The sequence below is a fragment of the Eurosta solidaginis genome, chromosome 3 (genome assembly GCF_040869045.1).
Source record: "Eurosta solidaginis isolate ZX-2024a chromosome 3, ASM4086904v1, whole genome shotgun sequence".
Classification (NCBI taxonomy): Eukaryota; Metazoa; Arthropoda; class Insecta; order Diptera; family Tephritidae; genus Eurosta; species Eurosta solidaginis.
The window spans coordinates 174,226,978-174,246,860 of record NC_090321.1 but is presented as its reverse complement, the minus strand read 5'-3'; the positions used below and the strand labels follow the sequence as shown (position 1 = coordinate 174,246,860).

The following is a 19,883-nucleotide window of genomic DNA, read 5'->3' as shown; positions in this document are numbered from 1 at the left end:
ATGGGTATCAAATTAGAGGTACTAATGAGGGTTTTAAAATGGAGTGGCCCTTAGTTGTATACGTGAAGGCGTTTTCGAGATATTGACCAAAATGTGGACCAGGGTGACCCAGAACATCTTCTGTCGGGTACCGCTAATTTATTTATATATGCAATACCACGAACAGTATTCCTGCTAAGATTCCAAGGACTTTTGATTTCGCCCTGCAGAACTTTTTCATTTCCTTCTACTTAATATGGTAGGTGTCACACCCATTTTACAAGGTTTTTTTTGGATTGTTGTCGAAATTCTGTATGTACAAAATTCTAAAAACAAAATTCTGCTTTTTTTAAAATCCTGCTTTCTAAAATTCTGCTTTCTAAAATTCTGCTTTCAAAATTCTGTATTACAAAATTCTGTATTAAAATATAATGTTAACAATGTTAAAGAGGTCATGTAATTATCTTGAAAAAGTGCGCCATGCACAGTAATTCTGCGTAGATCACCTTTCTGCATAGGCGGACTTCGGCCGCGCTTATAAAAAATAACCCTGGGCTACGCCATGCCAAGTCCGGGAGTGTGGTATAACCGTGGCTACCGCCACGGTGATGTCTTTCTGCGTAGGCGGCCTTTGGCCGCACTTTAAAAAAATAACCCTTAGCCGATCCAACACCGGCTACGCCATGCCATAATTCCGGAATTTTGACTTCCAGAATTAAACATGCAGAATTTTGAAAAAGCAGAATTTTAAAAAGCAGAATTTTAAAAAAGCAGAATATTGTTCGAGCAGAATTTTTTTGCAATTTACAGAATTTTGTCACCCAAAATTATGTAATACAGAATAATGACACGCTCCCTTTTTAAGTTATATTTTGTGTCAATAAACCAATTCAATTACCATGTTTCATCCCTTTTTTCATATTTGGTATAGAATTGTGGCATTTTTTACATTTTTCGAAATTTTCGATATCGAAAAAGTGGGCGTGGTCATAGCCCGATTTCGCCCATTTTCACAGAAAACAGTTATCGTCATAGAAGCTATGCCCTTACACAAGGATTGGTAAATTTTTGTTCGACTTATGGCATTAAAAGTATTCTAGACGAATTAAATGAAAAAGCGCGGAGCCACGCCCATTTTGAAATTTTCTTTTATTTTTGTATTTTGTTGCACCATATCATTACTGGAGTTGAATGTTTACATAATTTACTTATATACTGTAAAGATATTAAATTTTTTGTTAAAATTTTACTTAAACAATTTTTTTTTTAGAGTGGGCGTCGTCACCCGATTTTGTTAATTTTTATTTGGCACACAATAGTAGTAACGTTCCTGCCAAATTTCATCATGATATCTTCAACGACTGCCAAATTACAGCTTGCAAAGCTTTCAAATTACCTTCTTTTAAAAGTGGGCGGTGCCACGCCCATTGTCAAAAATTTTACTAATTTTCTATTTTGCGTCTTAAGGTCAACCCACCTACCAAATTTCATCACTTTATCCGTCTTTGGTAATGAATTATCGCACTTTTTCGGTTTTTCGAAATTTTCGATATCGAAAAAATGGGCGTGTTTATAGTCCGATTTCGTTCATTTTAAATAGCGATCTGAGATGAGCGCCCAGGAACCTACATACCAAATTTCATCGTGTTAAGGACGGACGGACGGACATGGCTAAATGAATTTCTTTTTTCGTCCAGATCATTTTGCTACATATATAGAATTCTATATCTATCTCGATTATTTTATGCCGTTACGGATTACCGTTATGCGAACAAAGTTAATATACTTTTTGAGCTCTGCTCAGCTGAGTATAATAAAGGCGATCTCGCAAGCAGCGCTGAATATCTCAGTTACATTTGTATGAATTAAGCAGGGATTGCCCACATTGCTTTAGATGTATGAAAACATTTATTTGAAACAATTTTTTATTTTATAATTTATTTAATAATGTGGGAAACATTTTTAAACAACGTGACATCGGGACGGACAAGGTGACAGCTCTTTCGATTATACCTTGTAAATCTCTTCAAAACCTTTTTTCACGGGAGTGGGATCGAACCCGCACTCCTACGATGGTTGAAGTGTTACAAACGCATTCAGTCACGTCATGCCTTAGTTTTGCATACAAAATGCGACTGAAGCTTAACTAGTTTTTAAACTCGTGGAAAGGATTCACGTTCAGTGAATGAATTATCTTTTTTGTCGACTTCAAAGCGCTAAAATGAGTGTCTTCTATGATGCTATGTATGAAGTTTGAATCTTCAATAAAGCTTATGAAGTTATGTTAAATGGAATTGAGCAATAATACCAACTTCGCGGATAGGGATGAACTATTCCGACATAATCTGGGCTTGAGACAAATGGCCAAAAGAGTACTCTGTTACTGTCCGTGTTATCGGCAGTCTGTAACGAAAAAGGTTTAAGAGTGAGCTGTATGAGCTTTACGCAAATATTACCATGGTTAGACGAAAGCCACAAGGCTGAGAAATGCATTGCGGCTCAGGGGAGGCCTCTAATGAGCTTCGAGGGACAGATGTAAGATGACTTAATCTCCATTTGTGCTCCCATTTGGCATTAGTTGTCGCAAAACCGAGATAGGTGCTCCTTTCATGAACATGAAATGGTATATTAACTTTGGTCCGATGTTTGTAACGTTGAGAAATATAGAAGATAGACTCACCATTAAGTATACCGAATTGATCAGGGCGACGAACTGAGTTGATATAGCCATGTCCGCTTGTCCGTCCGTCTGTCTGTTTGAACGCAAACTAGTCCCTCAAATTTTGAGATATCTCAATGAAATTTGGCACAAGGATGTATTTTTGTATTATATTAGACATTTGTCCGATTCGGTAGGATCGGACCACTATACATATATCTCCCATACAACCGATCGTTCAGATAAGACGACTTTGGTCATTCCTGCCGCAATTTAGAGAGTATAAACGTGAAACTCGGTGATATATATTCAAATATATCATAGAAGATATCCTGAAAAAATTCCTTTGATCGGAGCTATATATAGTATATATCCCATACAACCGATCGTTCAGATAGAAAGATTTTTGGCAATTTCTCCCTTAATTTCCAATATAAAAACGTTAAACTTGGTGATATTTATTCTAATATATCATAGAAGATTTCCTGTAAAAATCATTTCGATCTGAGCTGTATATAATATATATCCCATACAACCGATCGTTCAGATAAGGGGGTTTTTTGCCATTTTTTATTTTATATTTATCTTAAAAATCGTTTAGGTATGTACATCTGTTCACTATATATTTCTTATTTTATACATCCGATTATTTGGAGATTACGAACGGGATAAGATTATTGTTCAGCCCCATTCATGCATGGTATGAAGTCTTCAGCACAGCCGAAGACAGTCCCGTCCTTACTTGTTTTTAATTTGTTGTTAAATAGTGGCTCACTTCTACAAGGCTGCTAAAACCTGTTATTGTCAAGTTGGTTTGACCTTTTATAAATATACATACTTGAGATAGGCACGTAGATACATAAAACAAAAACAACTATCCAATTAACTTACTGTATATTGACGCTCCAGGCGCCAATCTTGGCCAAACGCAATCATTTAAATCTTTCCACTACGATAATGCACCGGTCGATGGCCGCCAAAGAGAATTCGTTTGAACGCTTGTCTAAATTCCGGACTGAATATCGTGTAAATCACAGGATTCAACGTTGAATTGAAATAACCCAACCAAAGAAATACCGACGCTATGCCATCGTTAATCTCGCAAGTGTCACACAGTGGCAAAAGCAGCGCCATCACAAAGAATGGCAACCAACAGATAACAAAGGCACCGGTAATGATGGCTAAAGTTTTGGCCGCTTTTCGTTCACGTTTCGCTTCCAATGTTTCTTTACGTTTTGACACCTTATGTACGGGATTTGCTATGCTCGATAATGGTTGTTGTTGTTGTTGTGAATGTTTTTGTTTAGGTGTAGGCGTTAATTGGTAGGAGGATGGGGCAGTCATTGGTGTCGACGCTGTAGGCGCCAATGGATGTAATTGTTCGTCACCTACGTTATTAGTGGTAATGGCTGCGGTTGTTGGTGTTTGTGGTGATAACGCCGATATGGAAGTGATTGTGGTGGCATTGGAAGCACAGGCGGCAGGTGGTGGGGCTCCAGTTGTCTTGCCTACTATAGTCGACGTTGTTATTGTTGTGTCTGTTTCTTCATGTACTTGTTGTAATTGCTGCTGTAGCTGAGGATCTTCAAGTACTTCGGCAGTTCCATTGACGACACCAATTGTTTGAGTGCCACCGTTAATCACGGGTAGCGTGGTATTAATACCGTTACTATCGTTTGGTACAACAATGCACACTTTGGTAGTCGCTGGCAATGGCAATTTATTATTTTCTATTATTGTTGTTATATTTGTTGTTATTGCTACATCTGAGGTTGTAATGATTTGGCCTGAATTTTTATTGCTAATGTCCTTATAGTTGTGTTGGTGTTGCTCTGTTTGTTGTTGTTGTTGTTCGGGTGCTGATGGTGAAGTTTTGGTTACTGCATGCTGTTGATTAGCCAACGCCACCAGGTGGGACACAGTCGATATTTGGCTTATCGACATGGTAGGATTCTGCAAAAAAACGCATAAAAACAAAGTTGTATGGCTTTAAAATCAATTACGATATTAACAGCTACACAGTTATGCATATGCACATTAGGGTGGGTCAAATTGTTTGAGTAGATAAAATGTGTACAGGGGTATAGCAGTCGTTGGACAATTCTAAGAAAATAAATTAAATATTCATCGAATGACAAACTTAAGGAAAGTTATGGGCATACTTATTCAAGTCGTTCTTAAAAAAGAGGCGAACAGTGGCTCAAAAGCGGAAAAAAATCTCGCAAAAACCTATTTTTACCATATTTTTTGTCATTAGCTAATTGAATGGGCGTTTCGAAGGAATAATTCAAACTTCAAGGTTAGCTCTGCAGGAAAAATCGAAGAATTTGTTTATATTGCTTTTAGTCGATAAATATTATAATTTTAATGAAAGTTTGTTCAATAAGTTTAGCCATTGAGCGAGTAATTTTAACATTTTTTTTAGGATTTATAAATTCTATATAAAAAGGATCTCCGTAAAATTTAATGAGTTTGAGACGTATGTCAGCCAGTATGTTTAACTCCTTTCAGTTTTTCCATAATAATAAAAATACAAAAATTTAAAAAAAGAAATTATTGTGCAATACGTCTCAAACTCATTAAATTTTACTAATGTAGTAAATGAATAGACGATTAAATCAAAGATTATAAAAGTGACCTTTAAAAGAAGTCAAATGTTTTTCTTCTTCTCTTTCTCCTCATGCTTCTAATCGCACCCGACAAAACGATCCAAAATTATAAATTTAGCTGGGACTGGGGTTTTAAGGCCCTAGAAAAAATGTTCACATTGCTCCAGGCCAAGTCCAATATTTAAGTTCTAATTCTTCATTTTACAAAAAGAAAGCAATATATTTAGATGCAAGTAGCTTCAATATGACCAGGCCTTCAGGACCCTTGCTAGCCATGAAATATTTTTCAACAAAATCACAAACCTTTCAACCGAATATTTCGGGTTTTTTGATATGCAGATAAATGCACAATTTATTTAATTCTACTACAATAATTTATTTGGCTAAATATAAGGTGCAATTTTTCAATGTGTTGTAAAATTTTTGTGCTGGCAATTTTTTGTTTAATATAAATATATAAAAATTTTATCCCCTGTGTGGAAATATAAAAAAAAAATACTTTTGATTCGTGATGAGCGATCTCAAAACTGCCCTTATACTAAAATTAAGTTCATGCGTTATTTATTTAAAATCGTCCGCCATTTTGCATCCGCCAATCTAATTTTGTTTATACAAATTTCAAATTCATAAGAAACGACCTCGAAAACAACTTAGTTTTAAGTTTTGTACACTGAAACAAAAACTCTAGTAAAATCAACCAAGCTACGGGTCAATTCCACTGATTTTTTTGTAAGTTTTTATCTATCGCAAATAGCTGTTGAATCAACTTTGCACAAATTTAGTGTATCAACAGTCAAATCAAAAAAGAAAGTTCATCAAAGTAAGCCACAGCTTTAAAAAAATAAATAAATACATTTGCAGGACGAACCGCCCCGAAAAAAACTTTTGTTGTTGGTTTTTCCAGGCCTTTAACCCAGGATTTTCGGTGTGGTAGACGTAGCACGCTACCATCACACCACAGTGGCCGCCTAGCTCTGCTCTGTTAACAAACAACTATTTATGCCACTGCCACCGTGGTGTGCGGTAGCGTGCTCCACTACCACACTGAAAGTCCTGCGCTCAACTCCCGGACAAAGTAGCATCAAAATTAAAACACAAGTTTTACAAATAGAAACAAGTAAGGACGGACTTCGGTTGTGCCGAAGACTTCATACCTTTCATGAATGGGGCTGAACAATAATCTTATCCCGTTCGTAATCTCCAAATAATCGGTATAAGATAAGAAATATATAGTGAACAGATGTACATACCTAAACGACTTTTAAGATAAATATAAAATAAAAAATGGCAAAAAGCCCCCTTATCTGAACGATCGGTTGTATGGGATATATATTATATATATCTCCGATTAAAGTGATTTTTTCAGGAAATCTTCTATGATATATTAGAATAAATATCACAAACTTTAACGTTTTTATATTGGAAATTAAGGGAGAAATTGTCAAAAATCTTTCTATCTGAACGATCGGTTGTATGGGATATATACTATATATAGCTCCGATCAAAGTGACTTTTTCAGAAAATCTTCTATGATATATTAATATATATATCACCGAGTTTCACGTTTATACTTTCTAAATTAAGGGAGAAATGGCCAAAAATCTTTCTATCTGAACGATCGGTTGTATGGGATATAACTATAAATAAAAAATAAATAAATGTAAGGCGCGATAACCTCCGAAGAGATCTAAGACCGAGCTTCTCTTCCAATTTGCGTCGTGCTCCTCTTGATTTTCCCTACAAATCGGCTGGACGGGACCTACATGTTTTATGCCGACTCCGAACGGCATCTGCAAGGCAGATGAGTTTTCACTGAGAGCTTTTCATGGCAGAAAGACACCCGGAGCGCTTGCCAAACACTGCCGAGGGGCGACCCGGCTTAGACAAATTTTCTTCTAATTGAAAAACCTTATTTCTAAAATTTTGATGTGGCTTTGCCCGGGGTGTGAAACCAGGGCATACGGTGTGGTAGGCGGAGCACGCTACCATCACACCACGGTGGCCGCCAACTAACTATGAATAGCTCCGCTCAAAGTGATTCTTTCAGGATATCTTCTATGATATATTAGAATACATATCACCGAGCTTCACGTTTATACTTTTTAAATTGCGGCAGGAATGACCAAAATCGTCTTATCTCGGTTCTACGGTCGGTTGTATGGGAGATATAAAAATTTCATTGAGATATCTCAAAATTTGAGGGACTAGTTTGCGTTCATACAGACAGACGGACGGACAGACGGACATGGCTATATCAACTCAGTTCGTCGCCATGATCAATTCGGTATACTTAATGGTGAGTCTATCTTATATATTTCTCAACGTTACAAACATCGGACCAAAGTTAATATACCATTTCATGTTCATGAAAGGTATAAAAAGTTTTTCTAATCGGGGCCGCCCCTCGAAAGTGATTTGGCAAACACTCCAAAAGTATTTCTGCCATGAAAAGCTTCACAGTGAAAATTCATCTGACTTGCAGATGTCGTTCGGAGTCGGCATGAAATATGAAGGCACCGTCCCGGTGGTTTCTGTACCATGACCATAAGAACATTGTAGTGAGCGCCGTGAGCGTAAGTTTCTGTTTTAAATTGGCTGATATGTTTGCATAATATTAAAAGTTGTCCGCTGTTGAAGTGATCAATGAAATCAGTTTTCTTTACAGAAAATTCAGTTAGATTGATGGAAAATCTGTAGCTTTTACAGAACATTGTTAACTTTAGACCAACAGGGTAGAGAGTGAGGTAGAGAAAGAGATAGAAGACTGGGAATAAAGTCAAGGAAAGGGAGAAAGAGATTAAGGTGGATAAAAGGAGAGTGAAAAGTGAAAAATAGAGGAAGGTATGGCTTGATAAATAGACACCTTTTTCCAAGAAAGTGGTCTGGGAACAAATGTATTAGAAATATCCTGTTTATCGTTTAAAAGGGAGAAAAAGGTATATAAACAGTGGCACCGAAGCGGGATGAGGAAAGTATAATAAAAAGTAAATGAAAAAGAACGGGAGGGAGGCAACGAAAGCCAAAGCAATAAGCAAAAAAGTGGAGGGATAGTGTGAAACAGAGGCAGAATGAGAGAAAGAGTAAGGTGAAGGGTAGAGGGATAGTGAGGTAGAGTAGTGACACGGAAAGGACAGTAGGAGTGAGTTATAAAAGTCCACAGCATAAGTTTTAACTAAAAAAAATGGTAACAACGCGCCGGGTAATAGGGAATGAAATCTTATCAAAACTTTATTTTGCGAAAGAGTTTTGCGGCCTTAGACCAGTTAAGTTCCCTAACGAGAAGTTTTTTCGACTCTCCAAACCTGAGAGAGACCCATTAGAAGACAATAGACACCTAACAATATTTTGCCTATTTCTAAAAAATAAGTGAAAGTAAGGAGCCGCTATGGCAGAAGGCCTAAATTGGGTTTCCTTGAAAACCTTATTCGGTAGTGTGAAATGAGGCGGAGCAACATTACCAGCTGCATCAGGATTTGAATAGACTTCTGGAATTCATCTGGGACCAAATTAAGTTTGAGATGCTATTGGCATAGATCGCATCAACAGAGTCGGAAATTTTGCCTTCTCAAAAAAGACAAGACAACCAGCTATGAGCCTTGTGATAGTTGCACCACTTTATCAATTTCTAAAGCAGCCTTTATATTGAAAATATTGGCAAAGCCACATTTACCGACACTCTGATATTTCTCTCCTCCTATTACTAATGAAAATACTTAAACAAAAAGAGACCTCAATTAATTGATGCTCCAAAAAAGGACATGTGGACAGGACATCATTTTTGCTAGCAACTTTGTCACCAAGTGAAACCCAAAATTGTAAGTCCTTAAAGGAAAATAGATAGACCCACCATTAAGTATACCGAAATAATCAGGATGAAGAGCAGCCATGTCCGTCTGTCTGTTTGTATATATAGTATATATCCCCTAGAACCGATTGTTCAGATAAGAAATTTTTCGCAATTTCTACCCCATTTTAACAGTTATAAGCTTCAAATTTCACCGATTGCTTACGTATATAGCATATATTGTTGTCTGAAAAAATCATAGAGATCGGTGGTATATATATTATATACCCCATATAAACTGTAATTTTTGCCACTTTTTTACGGCTAGAAGCTTACGAATTCACCAAATTTCATCAAATAGTTACGTTTACGTCATATATTGTTGAAATACGTGATTCGTAGTCATAGTTTTTACACGCAGACCACAAAAAACCTGAAACTTTGCATCCTCACACAAAGTACCTACCTATTTTTATACTCAGCTGAGCAGAGCTCGCAGAGTATATTAACTTTGTTCGCATAACGGTAATTCGTAACGGCATAAACTAATCGAGATAGATATAGACTTCTATATATCAAAATGATCTGGGCGAAAAAATAAATTCGTTTAGCCATGCCCGTCCGTCCGTCCGTCCGCCGTAAACACGATAACTTGAGTAAATTTTGAGGTATCTTGATGAAATTTGGTATTTAGGTTCCTGGGCACTCATCTCAGATCGCTATTTAAAATGAACGAAATCGCACAACAACCACGCCCCCTTTTTCGATATCGAAAATTTCGAAAAACCGATAATTCATTACCAAAGACGGATAAAGCGATGAAACTTCGTAGGTGCATTGACCTTAAGACGCAAAGTAGAAAGTTAGTAAAATTTTGGACAATGGGCGTGGCACCGCCCACTTTTAAAAGTAGGTAATTTAAAAGGTTTGCAAGCTGTAATTTGGCAGTCGTTGAAGATATCATGATGAAATTTGGCAGGAACGTTACTGCTATTACTATATGTGTGCTAAATAAAAACTAGCAAAATTGGATGACGAATACGCCCAATTTAAAAAGAAAAAAAGTTTTAAAGTCAAATTTTAACAAAAAATTTAATATCTTTACGTATATAAGTAAATTATGTCAACATTCAACTCCAGTAATGATATGGTGCTACAAAATACAAAAATAAAAGAAAATTTCAAAATGGGCGTGGCTCCGACCTTTTTCATTTAATTCGTCTAGAATACTTTTAATGCCATAAGTCGAACAAAAATTTACCAATCCTTGCGAAATTTGGTAGGGACATAGGTTCTATGACGATAACTTTTTTCCGTGAAAATGGGCGAAATCGGTTGAAGCCACGCCCAATTTTTATACACAGTCGACCTTCTGTCCATCCGCTTGGCCGTTAACACGATAACTTGAGCAAAAATCATTATATCTTTACTAAATTCAGTTCACGTACTTATCTGAACTCACTTTATCTTTGTATAAAAAATGGCCGAAATCCGACTATGACCACGCCCACTTTTCCGATATCGAAAATTACGAAAAATGAAAAAAATTCCATAATTCTATACCAAATATGAAATAAGAGATGAAACATGGTAATTGGATTCGTTTGTTGACGCAAAATATAACTTTAGAAAAAACTTTGTGAAATGGGTGTGACACCTACCATATTAAGTAGAAGAAAATGAAAAAGTTCTGCAGGGCGAAATCAAAAGCCCTTGGAATCATGGCCGGAATACGGTTCGTGGTATTACATATATAAATAAATTGGCGGTACCCGACAGATGATGTTCTGTGTCACCCTGGTCCACATTTTCATCGATATCTCGAAAACGCCACTCCCTTTTAAAACCCTCATTAATACCTTTAATTTGATACCCATATCGTACAAACGCATTCTAGTCACCCCTGGTCCACCTTTATGGCGATATCTCGAAAAGGCGTCCACCTATAGAACTAAGGCCCACTCCCTTTTAAAATACCCATTAACACCTTTCATTTGATACCCATATCGTACAAACACATGCTAGAGTCACCCCTGGACCACTTTATGGCGATATCTCGAAAAGGCGTCCATCTATAGAACTATGGCCCACTCTCTTTTAAAATACTCTTTAATGCCTTCCATTTGAGACCCATGTCATACAAACACATTCTAGGGTTACCCTAGGTTCATTTTCCCTTGTTTTGTCTTTGTCTCCAAAGCTCTCAGCTGAGTATGTAATGTTCGGTTACACCCTTCCTTACTTGCTTATTTTATATTTATCTTAAATATCGTTTAGGTATGTACATCTGTTCACTATAAATTTCTTATCTTATACATCCGATTATTTGGAGATTACGAACGGGATAAGATTATTGTTCAGCCCCATCCATGAAAGGTATGAAGTCTTCGGCACAGCCGAAAACAGTCCCGTCCTTTTTTGTTTTAACTAAAATAGTTCCATTCCAACGAATTGTGTATAGTGTGTTGCACGCCGGCTCTGAAGTAAGATTACGGTTGTTAGTTTGCTCTACCTCCAATTACATCCGAATATCAAAAAACATAAAATGTGTATACTCGGGGTAACTCTCTGCTTATAATTCTCATGCCTTGTGGCATACCTGGAGATCTATAAGGCTTGTACTAGCACACCCAACAGACGTTGTTATATATTAACTTTGCTTGTCTGCATCACTCCCCTTCTCCTTTCTCTTCTTTTACTTCGCTTCTCCTCTCCCTTTATCCCTTTCTCTCTGGTCCTTTTTCTCCCTCTTCATATTTTTTGTCCACTTCCTCTCTGCCTGCATCTCTAACGACTTCTTCATTCCCCGATCCTTTTGTCTTCGTCCAACTCTTTTCCTTTCTCTTTCTCTCCTTTTTCTTCCCGTAGAAGTTTTTGCAGAGCTCCGGAAATTAGTACCATTATGGTACTAGCCCAACCATAGCGATTTCATATGACCACACTGAAATTTCTAGATTATCTAACGGAGGGGCATCTGTAAGAAACTGGGGGTCGCCAGAGCCTCGCCTGCTAAATAACAGGATTTGCCACGCGTGGGTTAGGTTAAAAAATAGTGTTTAAGAAGCTATAAATAGCATTTTGATTCTTCTTCTTCCACAGTTTTTTCCTTTCTCTCGTTTACTTCATCGAAATATATAGTTATTGCCTTCGGAAAAAGGGTATACAAGGTATTTATTTGAGCGAATTACAAGAAATTGCACGATAAATTAAGTTTTTTTCGCATATTTGCCCCCAGTTCCCTAACCGGAAAAACAGTAGTGCCCTAACTTCCTCATAATCCAGCTGAAAACAAAGCAATGTCTGTATGATTGCTCGGCTCATACCAGCATCCGCTTTCATAGCTTTGTATTCAGTGTGATAGGCGCTAAGTTGGCTACGTCGTGTAACATCTTCTTACAGCTTTCGGTGACCTTAGTGGATGTAAATTGTGAATCCAATGCCTGGAGCACTACTTGGGGATCTGAGTAAATCCATGCCTCACGACCAATCACAGGATAGACCGATAACAAGCATCAGGGATCTCTATTCTTAGTATCTCTGCGTAAAAATACAGGGTCCAATACCACAGCTTATTTTGGACCTGTATGTACAAAGTGAAATGACGTCCTCCTTGAGGTACTGGTTAAAGTTTCATGTGGGTGAAAGAAAGTCTAAACATTTTTATACTCAGTTGAGCAGAGCTCACAGAGTATATTAAGTTTGATTGGATAACGGTTGGTTGTACATATATAAAGGAATCGAGATAGATATAGACTTCCATATATAAAAATAATCAGGATCGAAAAAAAATTTGATTGAGCCATGTCCGTCCGTCCGTCCGTCCGTCCGTCCGTCCGTTAACACGATAACTTGAGTAAATTTTGAGGTATCTTGATGAAATTTGGTATGTAGGTTCCTGAGCACTCATCTCAGATCGCTATTTAAAATGAACGATATCGGACTATAACCACGCCCACTTTTTCGATATCGAAAATTTCGAAAAACCGAAAAAGTGCGATAATTCATTACAAAAGACCGATAAAGCGACGAAACTTGGTAGATGAGTTGAACTTATGACACAGAATAGAAAATTAGTAAAATTTTGGAAAATGGGCGTGGCACCGCCCACTTTTAAAAGAAGGTAATTTAAAACTTTTGCAAGATGTAATTTGGCAGTCGTTGAAGATATCATGATGAAATTTGTCAGGAACGTTACTACTATTACTATATGTACGCTTGATAAAAATTAGCAAAATCGGGGAAGGACCACGCCCACTTTTAAAAAAAATTTTTTTTAAAGTAAAATTTTTACAAAAAATTTAATATCTTTACAGTATATAAGTAAATTATGTCAACATTCAACTCCAGTAATGATATGGTGCAACAAAATACAAAAATAAAAGAAAATTTCAAAATGGGCGTGGCTCCGCCCTTTTTCATTTAATTTGTCTAGGATACTTTTAACGCCATAAGTCGAACAAAAATTAACCAATCCTTTTGAAATTTGGTAAGGGAGTAGATTTTACGACGTTAACTGTTTTCTGTGAAAATGGGCGACATCGGTTGATGCCACGCCCAGTTTTTATACACAGTCGTCCGTCCGTACGTCCGTCTGCCCGTTAACACGATAACTTGAGTAAATTTTGAGGTATCTTCATGAAATTTGGTATATATGTTCCTGGGCACTCAGCTCAGATCGCTATTTAAAATGAACGATATCGGACAATAACCACGCCCAATTTTTCGATATCGAAAATTTCGAAAAATCAAAAAAGTGCGATAATTCATTACCAAATACGCATGAAGCGATGAAGCTTCGTAGGTGAGTTGAGCTTATGACGCAGAATAGAAAATTAGTAAAATTTTGGATTGGGCGTGGCACCGCCCACTTTTAAATGAAGGTAATTTAGAAGTTTTGCAAGCTGTAATTTGGCAGTCGTTAAAGATATCATGATGAAATTTGGCAGGAACATTACCCTTATTACTTTATGTCTGCTTAATAAAAATTAGCAAAATCGGAGAACGACCACGCCCACTTTTTAAAAAAAATTTTTTTTAAATTCAAATTTTAAAAGAAAAGTTAATATCTTTACAGCATATAAGTAAGTTATGCCAACATTCAACTCCAGTAATGATGTGGTGCAACAAATTCCAAAAATAAAAGAAAATTTCAAAATGGGAGTGGCTCCGCCCTTTTTCATTTAATTTGTCTACGATGCTTTTAATGCCATAAGTCGAACAAAAATTAACCAATCCTTGTGAAATTTGGTAGAGACTTGGCTCCTAGGACGATAACTGTTTTCTGTGAAAAAGGGCGAAATGGGTTTGAAGCCACGCCCAGTTTTTATACACAGTCCACCGTCTGTCCTTCCGCTCGGCCGTTAACACAATAACTTGAGCAAAAATCGATATATCTTTACTAAACTTAGCACACGTACTTATCTGAACTCTCTTTATCTCGATATAAAAAATGGCCGAAATCCGACAATAACCACGCCCACTTTATCGATATCGAAAATTACAAAAAATAAAAAAATGCCATAATTCTATACCAAATACGAAAAAAGGGATGAAACATTGTAACTGGATTGGTTTATTGACGCAAAATATAACTTTGGAAAAAACTTTGTAAAATGTGTGTGACACCTACCTTATTAAGTAGAAGAAAATGAAAAAGTTCTACAAGGCGAAATCAACAGCCCTTGGAATATTGGCAGGAATACTGTTAGTGGTATTCCATATATACATAAATTAGCAGTACCCGACAGATGATTTTCTGGATCACCTGGTCCACATTTTGGTCGATTTCCCGAGAACGCCTTCACATATACATCTAAGGGCCACTCGCTTTTAAAACCCTCATTAATACCTTTAATTTGATATCCATATCGTACAAACACATCCTAGAGTCACCCCTGGCCCACCCTAATGGCGATATCTCGAAAAGGCGTCCACCTATAGCCCTAATGCCCACTCCCTCTTAAAATGCTCAGTAACACCTTTCGTTTCATACCCATATCGTACAAACATTCTAGAGTCACCCCTGGCCCACCCTAATGGCGATATCTCGAAAAGGCGTCCACCTATAGACCTAATGCCCACTCTCTCTTGAAATGCTCAGTAACACCTTTCGTTTGATACCCATATCGTACAAACATTCTAGAGTCACCCTTGGTCCACCTTTATGGCGATATCTCGAAAAGGCGTCCACCTAATGAACTAAGGATTACTCCCGTTTAAAATACTCATTACCACCTTTCATTTGATACCCATATCGTACAAACACATTCTAGAGTCATCTCTGGCCCACCCTAATGGCGATATCTCGAAAAGGCGTCCACCTATAGACCTAATGCCCACTCCCTCTGAAAATGCTCAGTAACACCTTTCGTTTGATACCCATATCGTACAAACATTCTAGAGTCACCCCTGGCCCACCCTAATGGCGATTTCTCGAAAAGGCGTCCACCTATAGACCTAATGCCCACTCCCTCTTAAAATGCTCAGTAACACCTTTCGTTTGATACCCATATCGTACAAACACATTCTAGAGTCACCCCTGCCCACCCTAATGACGATATCTCGAAAAGGCGTCCACCTATAGACATCATGCCCACTCCCTCTTAAAATGCTCAGTAACACCTTTCGTTTTATACCCATATCGTACACACATTCTAAAGTCACCCTTGGTCCACCTTTATGGCGGTATCTCGAAAAGGTGTCCACCTATAGAACTAAGGATTACTCCCTTTTAAAATACTCATTACCATCTTTCATTTGCTACCCATATCATACAAACACATTCTAGAGTCACCCCTGGCCCACCCTAATGGCGACATTTCGAAAAGGCGTCCACCTATAGACCTAATGCCCACTCCCTCTTAAAATGCTCAGTAACACTTTTCGTTTGATACCCATATCGTACAAACATTCTAGAGTCACCCCAGGCCCACCCTAATGGCGATATCTCGAAAAGGCGTCCACCTATAGACCTAATTCCCACTCCCTCTTAAAATGCTCAGTAACACCTTTCATTTGATTCCCATATCGTACAAACACATTCTAGAGACACCCCTGGTCCACCTTTATGGCGATATCTCGAAACGGCGTCGACCTATGGAACTAAGGATCACTCCTTTTCAAAATACTCATTAACAGCTTTCATTTGATACCCATATCGTACAAACATATTCTAGAGTCACCCCTGGTCCACCTTTATGGCGATATCTCGAAAAGTCGTCCACCGATAGACCTAAGGCCCACTCCCTCTTAAAATGCTCAGTAACACCTTTCATTTGATACCCATATCGTACAAACAAATTCTAGAGTCAGCCCTGATCCACCTTTATGGCGATATCTCTAAATGGCGTCCATCAATAGAACTATGGCCTACTCTCTCTTAAAATACTCTTTAATACCTTCCACTTGATACACATGTCATACAACCACATTCCAGGGTTACCCTAGGTGCATTTTCCTACATGGTGATTTCCCTTATTTTGTCTCCATAGCTCTCAACTGAGTATGTAATGTTCGGTTACACCCGAACTTAGCCTTCCTTACTTGTTTGTAATAAAACTTGATCCTTTCTTTCCCTGCAGGGTATGTAAGTTTGTTTGTATTCTTAATTAGTACAGAAAGTGTCAGCAAGCAACTTCATCAAATATTGAAAAGCATTTGCTTCAAAGTGTTAATGAAAATCTAATTTGCTTGAATTTTTGATGAGCCCCAACAAAGGTTGAAAATATTTTCTAAAAATAGTCATGTTGTAAATAGCAAAGTGAAGCAGGCATTTTCCAATTAGTCCTTCCAATTTTGCCAGTGCTCTTAATATATTTCGTTTCATTTATTTAGAACAGTTTTTCAAAATTGCCTGTGGATATCTAAGAAGTCAACTCTAAAGCTGCTCAGGATAAAATATATATGTAAATGCATAAATAGTTGATCAAATTTTTATTTGTGACTTTGAGTTATACTTTTGGCTTTAGTGCAACCTTATTCGAAAAGTTAGGACAACGCTTCCTTCGATTTGGCGAATGTTCATTGGGTTGGTAGTTGCCACGCTTAACGCCCTGAAATGCTATAACCATTAGAGAATTACATCTATCGGACAGACAAGCAGAAATTTCGACACTGCGGACTATGATATGACGGAGGGCAATGGGGGAGGTCTGACTTTGCTTGCAATTGCCTCGAATTATATAATATCATTTGGATTACGAGGCAAATGTCTTGTGGATGCCAAAGTCAGGATATGTAAAATTGAACTCGATGTTCAAACCTCCAAGGTATGCCTATTTAAGAGGCGACTAAAATACCAAATTGATTCAAGGGGTTGTGTAGCGCAACCCTCTCAAGGGGTTTACAGCGCAATATATAGCTTCTCCAACCCAATTATCAACCTCACCTACCCGTGGCGAATCCTGTTTCATTAACAATCGAGGCTCCGGCGACCCCAAGTTCCTCATGGAACTAAGGGGGTGTGGGGGGCGTTATGTTTCTAATGTGGTCATATAAATCGTTCCCGAGATAGTGGGGATAGTACCTTAATGGTGCTTTGTTACCGCAACGTACCGTATCTATATCCGGCAAAGGACCGTAAACATCGATAAAACTCCCCAAAACCTTCGGAGAGTGTCTCTATCGTTAATACAACAACAACAAACCCATGTGGTAAGGTGTTGAAAACCCGGTTGCTTTTGTACATATAGACGTGGAGTTAGCTAGGAAAACACTCGGTTACAGGATAGCGAGGTCTTTCTGGACAGACCATCTTTTCTGCATGCATATCTTTAGTCCACGCTGAAAGAAATGGTGCTAGTAAAATCAACAAATCGCCCTTCAAAAATCGTTGGACCATGTGGTCCACTGGAGTACTTACCATTCTACTCCACTGTAATGCAGCAATGGACCAACTCATGTTTTTACACGAACATGTTGTAAGCCGATCATTGCTCGTTTTTAACGATTGTAATCACTACACGATGTTTATTGGACTGTGGGTACTCCATGGATTACTCTGATGTAATGCGGAGCTGGAGTATATGGTCCGGTCATAGGACATCGCAATGTTAATTGGACCATATTTTTTGTATGAATTGTGGTTAATTTTGGAGCACTCGCTTGGTCCATAGCGAGTACTCCATACATGCATGCATGGAGTACTCGCGATTTTTGCAGGGCGCTTCTGTTGCTGTTGACTTAACGGAGATTCGGTGAAATTGATCGAATTATGGTTAATTCGACAGAGTTCTCTGTCAAGCGAACAAACTAGTTTAGTCATTTCAACAGAAGAGAAAAAATATAGCTCTTAAGTTAACAAAATTTTGTAAAATTTACAGGTTCTTAATCAATCTAACTGATTTTTCTGTTAACACAACTGATCTTACAGGTCATTTCAACGGCGATCAACTGTCAATATATGAGCAAATTTCAAAGAGAATTTTACGCTCGCTGCGCTATCTATTTTGTACTTATGACGATGGTGCCACTTGTTAAAAAACACCAAAATAAGAAAACCATCAAGTCGAAAAAACACAGAGAATGGGAAAACAATAAAAAACTAGTTTTTCATTTCAAGCGAAATGAAATATTGTGCCCTCTTGTTGCAAATGTTTTGCTTGAACGAACAGGATTTTTCCAAAGTTAGTAACATTTTGTTCAAGTTTTTATGAATTTTCACTCACGCGAACGAATCTAATAAGATAATAAAAAAAAAAAAATCCTTTTTTAATGTTCATGTTTCCGACAAAGTAAAAGTTTGAGTTGTTTTGGAATCGTTTCAACTTAAAGTGTTACGAAAATTAACATATTTACGTATTTATATGGCGGCCGCCGTGGTGTGATAGTATCGTGCTCCGCCTACCACACCGAAGACCCTGGGTTCACACCCCGGGAAAAGCAACATCAAAATTTTAGAAACAAGTTTTCAATTAGAAGAAACATTTTCTAAGCGGAGTCGCCCCTCGGCAGTGTTCGACAAGCACTCCGAGTGTATTTCCGCCATGAAATGCTCCCAGTGAAAACTCATATGCCTTGCAGATGCCGTTCGGAGTCGGCATAAAACAAGTAGGTCGCCTCCCGCCAATTTGTAAGAAAAATTAAAAAGGAGCACGACGCAAATTGGAAGAGAAGTACGGCCTAAAATCTCTTCGGAGGTTATCGCGCCTTACATTTATTTATTTATATGGCAACATAGGTACTTTCATACAAAGCTGTCGCAATAACTTTTTTTTGTTCATTTGACTATTAAAACGGTCAATTACGAATCAACGATTTGTGCGCAGTTGATTCAACATCTTGTTGCGATGGAAAAAAATTGACAGAAATTTCGGTTGAATTGACCCGTATTTCGGTTGATTTTACCAGTCTTTCTTTCAGTGCAATGACAGCTTCAAACTATAAATTAATGGGCGTTGGCTCCAGATCTACTGAGAAGATTACTTATCCTTCAGCTGGCAAATTGATAAAATAAATATTGATAAACCAAGCAAGAATCACACCTAAACTCAAGCATAATATTGAGACTGTGGCGAATGTTATCGAACATCTCATATTACTGTTCAATTTTAAATACACCCACCAGAGATAACGATAGAGGCATCGACGTGTGTGCGAAAAAGGGAAAGAGAAAGACATGTTAATACTAAATATGATGACCTAGGAAATTCATCCGGAAAAGGACCATCAACATCGATAACACTCCCCAATGCTTTCAGTGAGTGTCTTTATCGTTACAACCATAACAACGACAAAAACAACGATAACAATACCAGGGAAAGAGAAATGAGTGATAAATATTCGAGCGAAGTTTCGAGAAAAGTGCAGAAGTTTCTAGGTACTGAAACTGATCCCCGTCCAGATTATAAAAGGC

At 37.7% G+C, this 19,883-nt stretch overlaps 1 protein-coding gene across 1 annotated transcript in view; it reads right to left on the bottom strand.

Moving 5' to 3' along the window:
• 5-HT1A (5-hydroxytryptamine (serotonin) receptor 1A) overlaps window positions 1-19,883 on the bottom strand; it is a 407,259-nt gene that overhangs the window by 36,190 nt on the left and 351,186 nt on the right. The window contains exon 8 of the mRNA XM_067777162.1: window positions 3,530-4,591. Within this exon, the coding sequence (XP_067633263.1) occupies window positions 3,575-4,591 (1,017 nt within the window). The 3' untranslated portion in view covers window positions 3,530-3,574. The remainder of the gene's footprint in view (window positions 1-3,529; window positions 4,592-19,883) is intronic.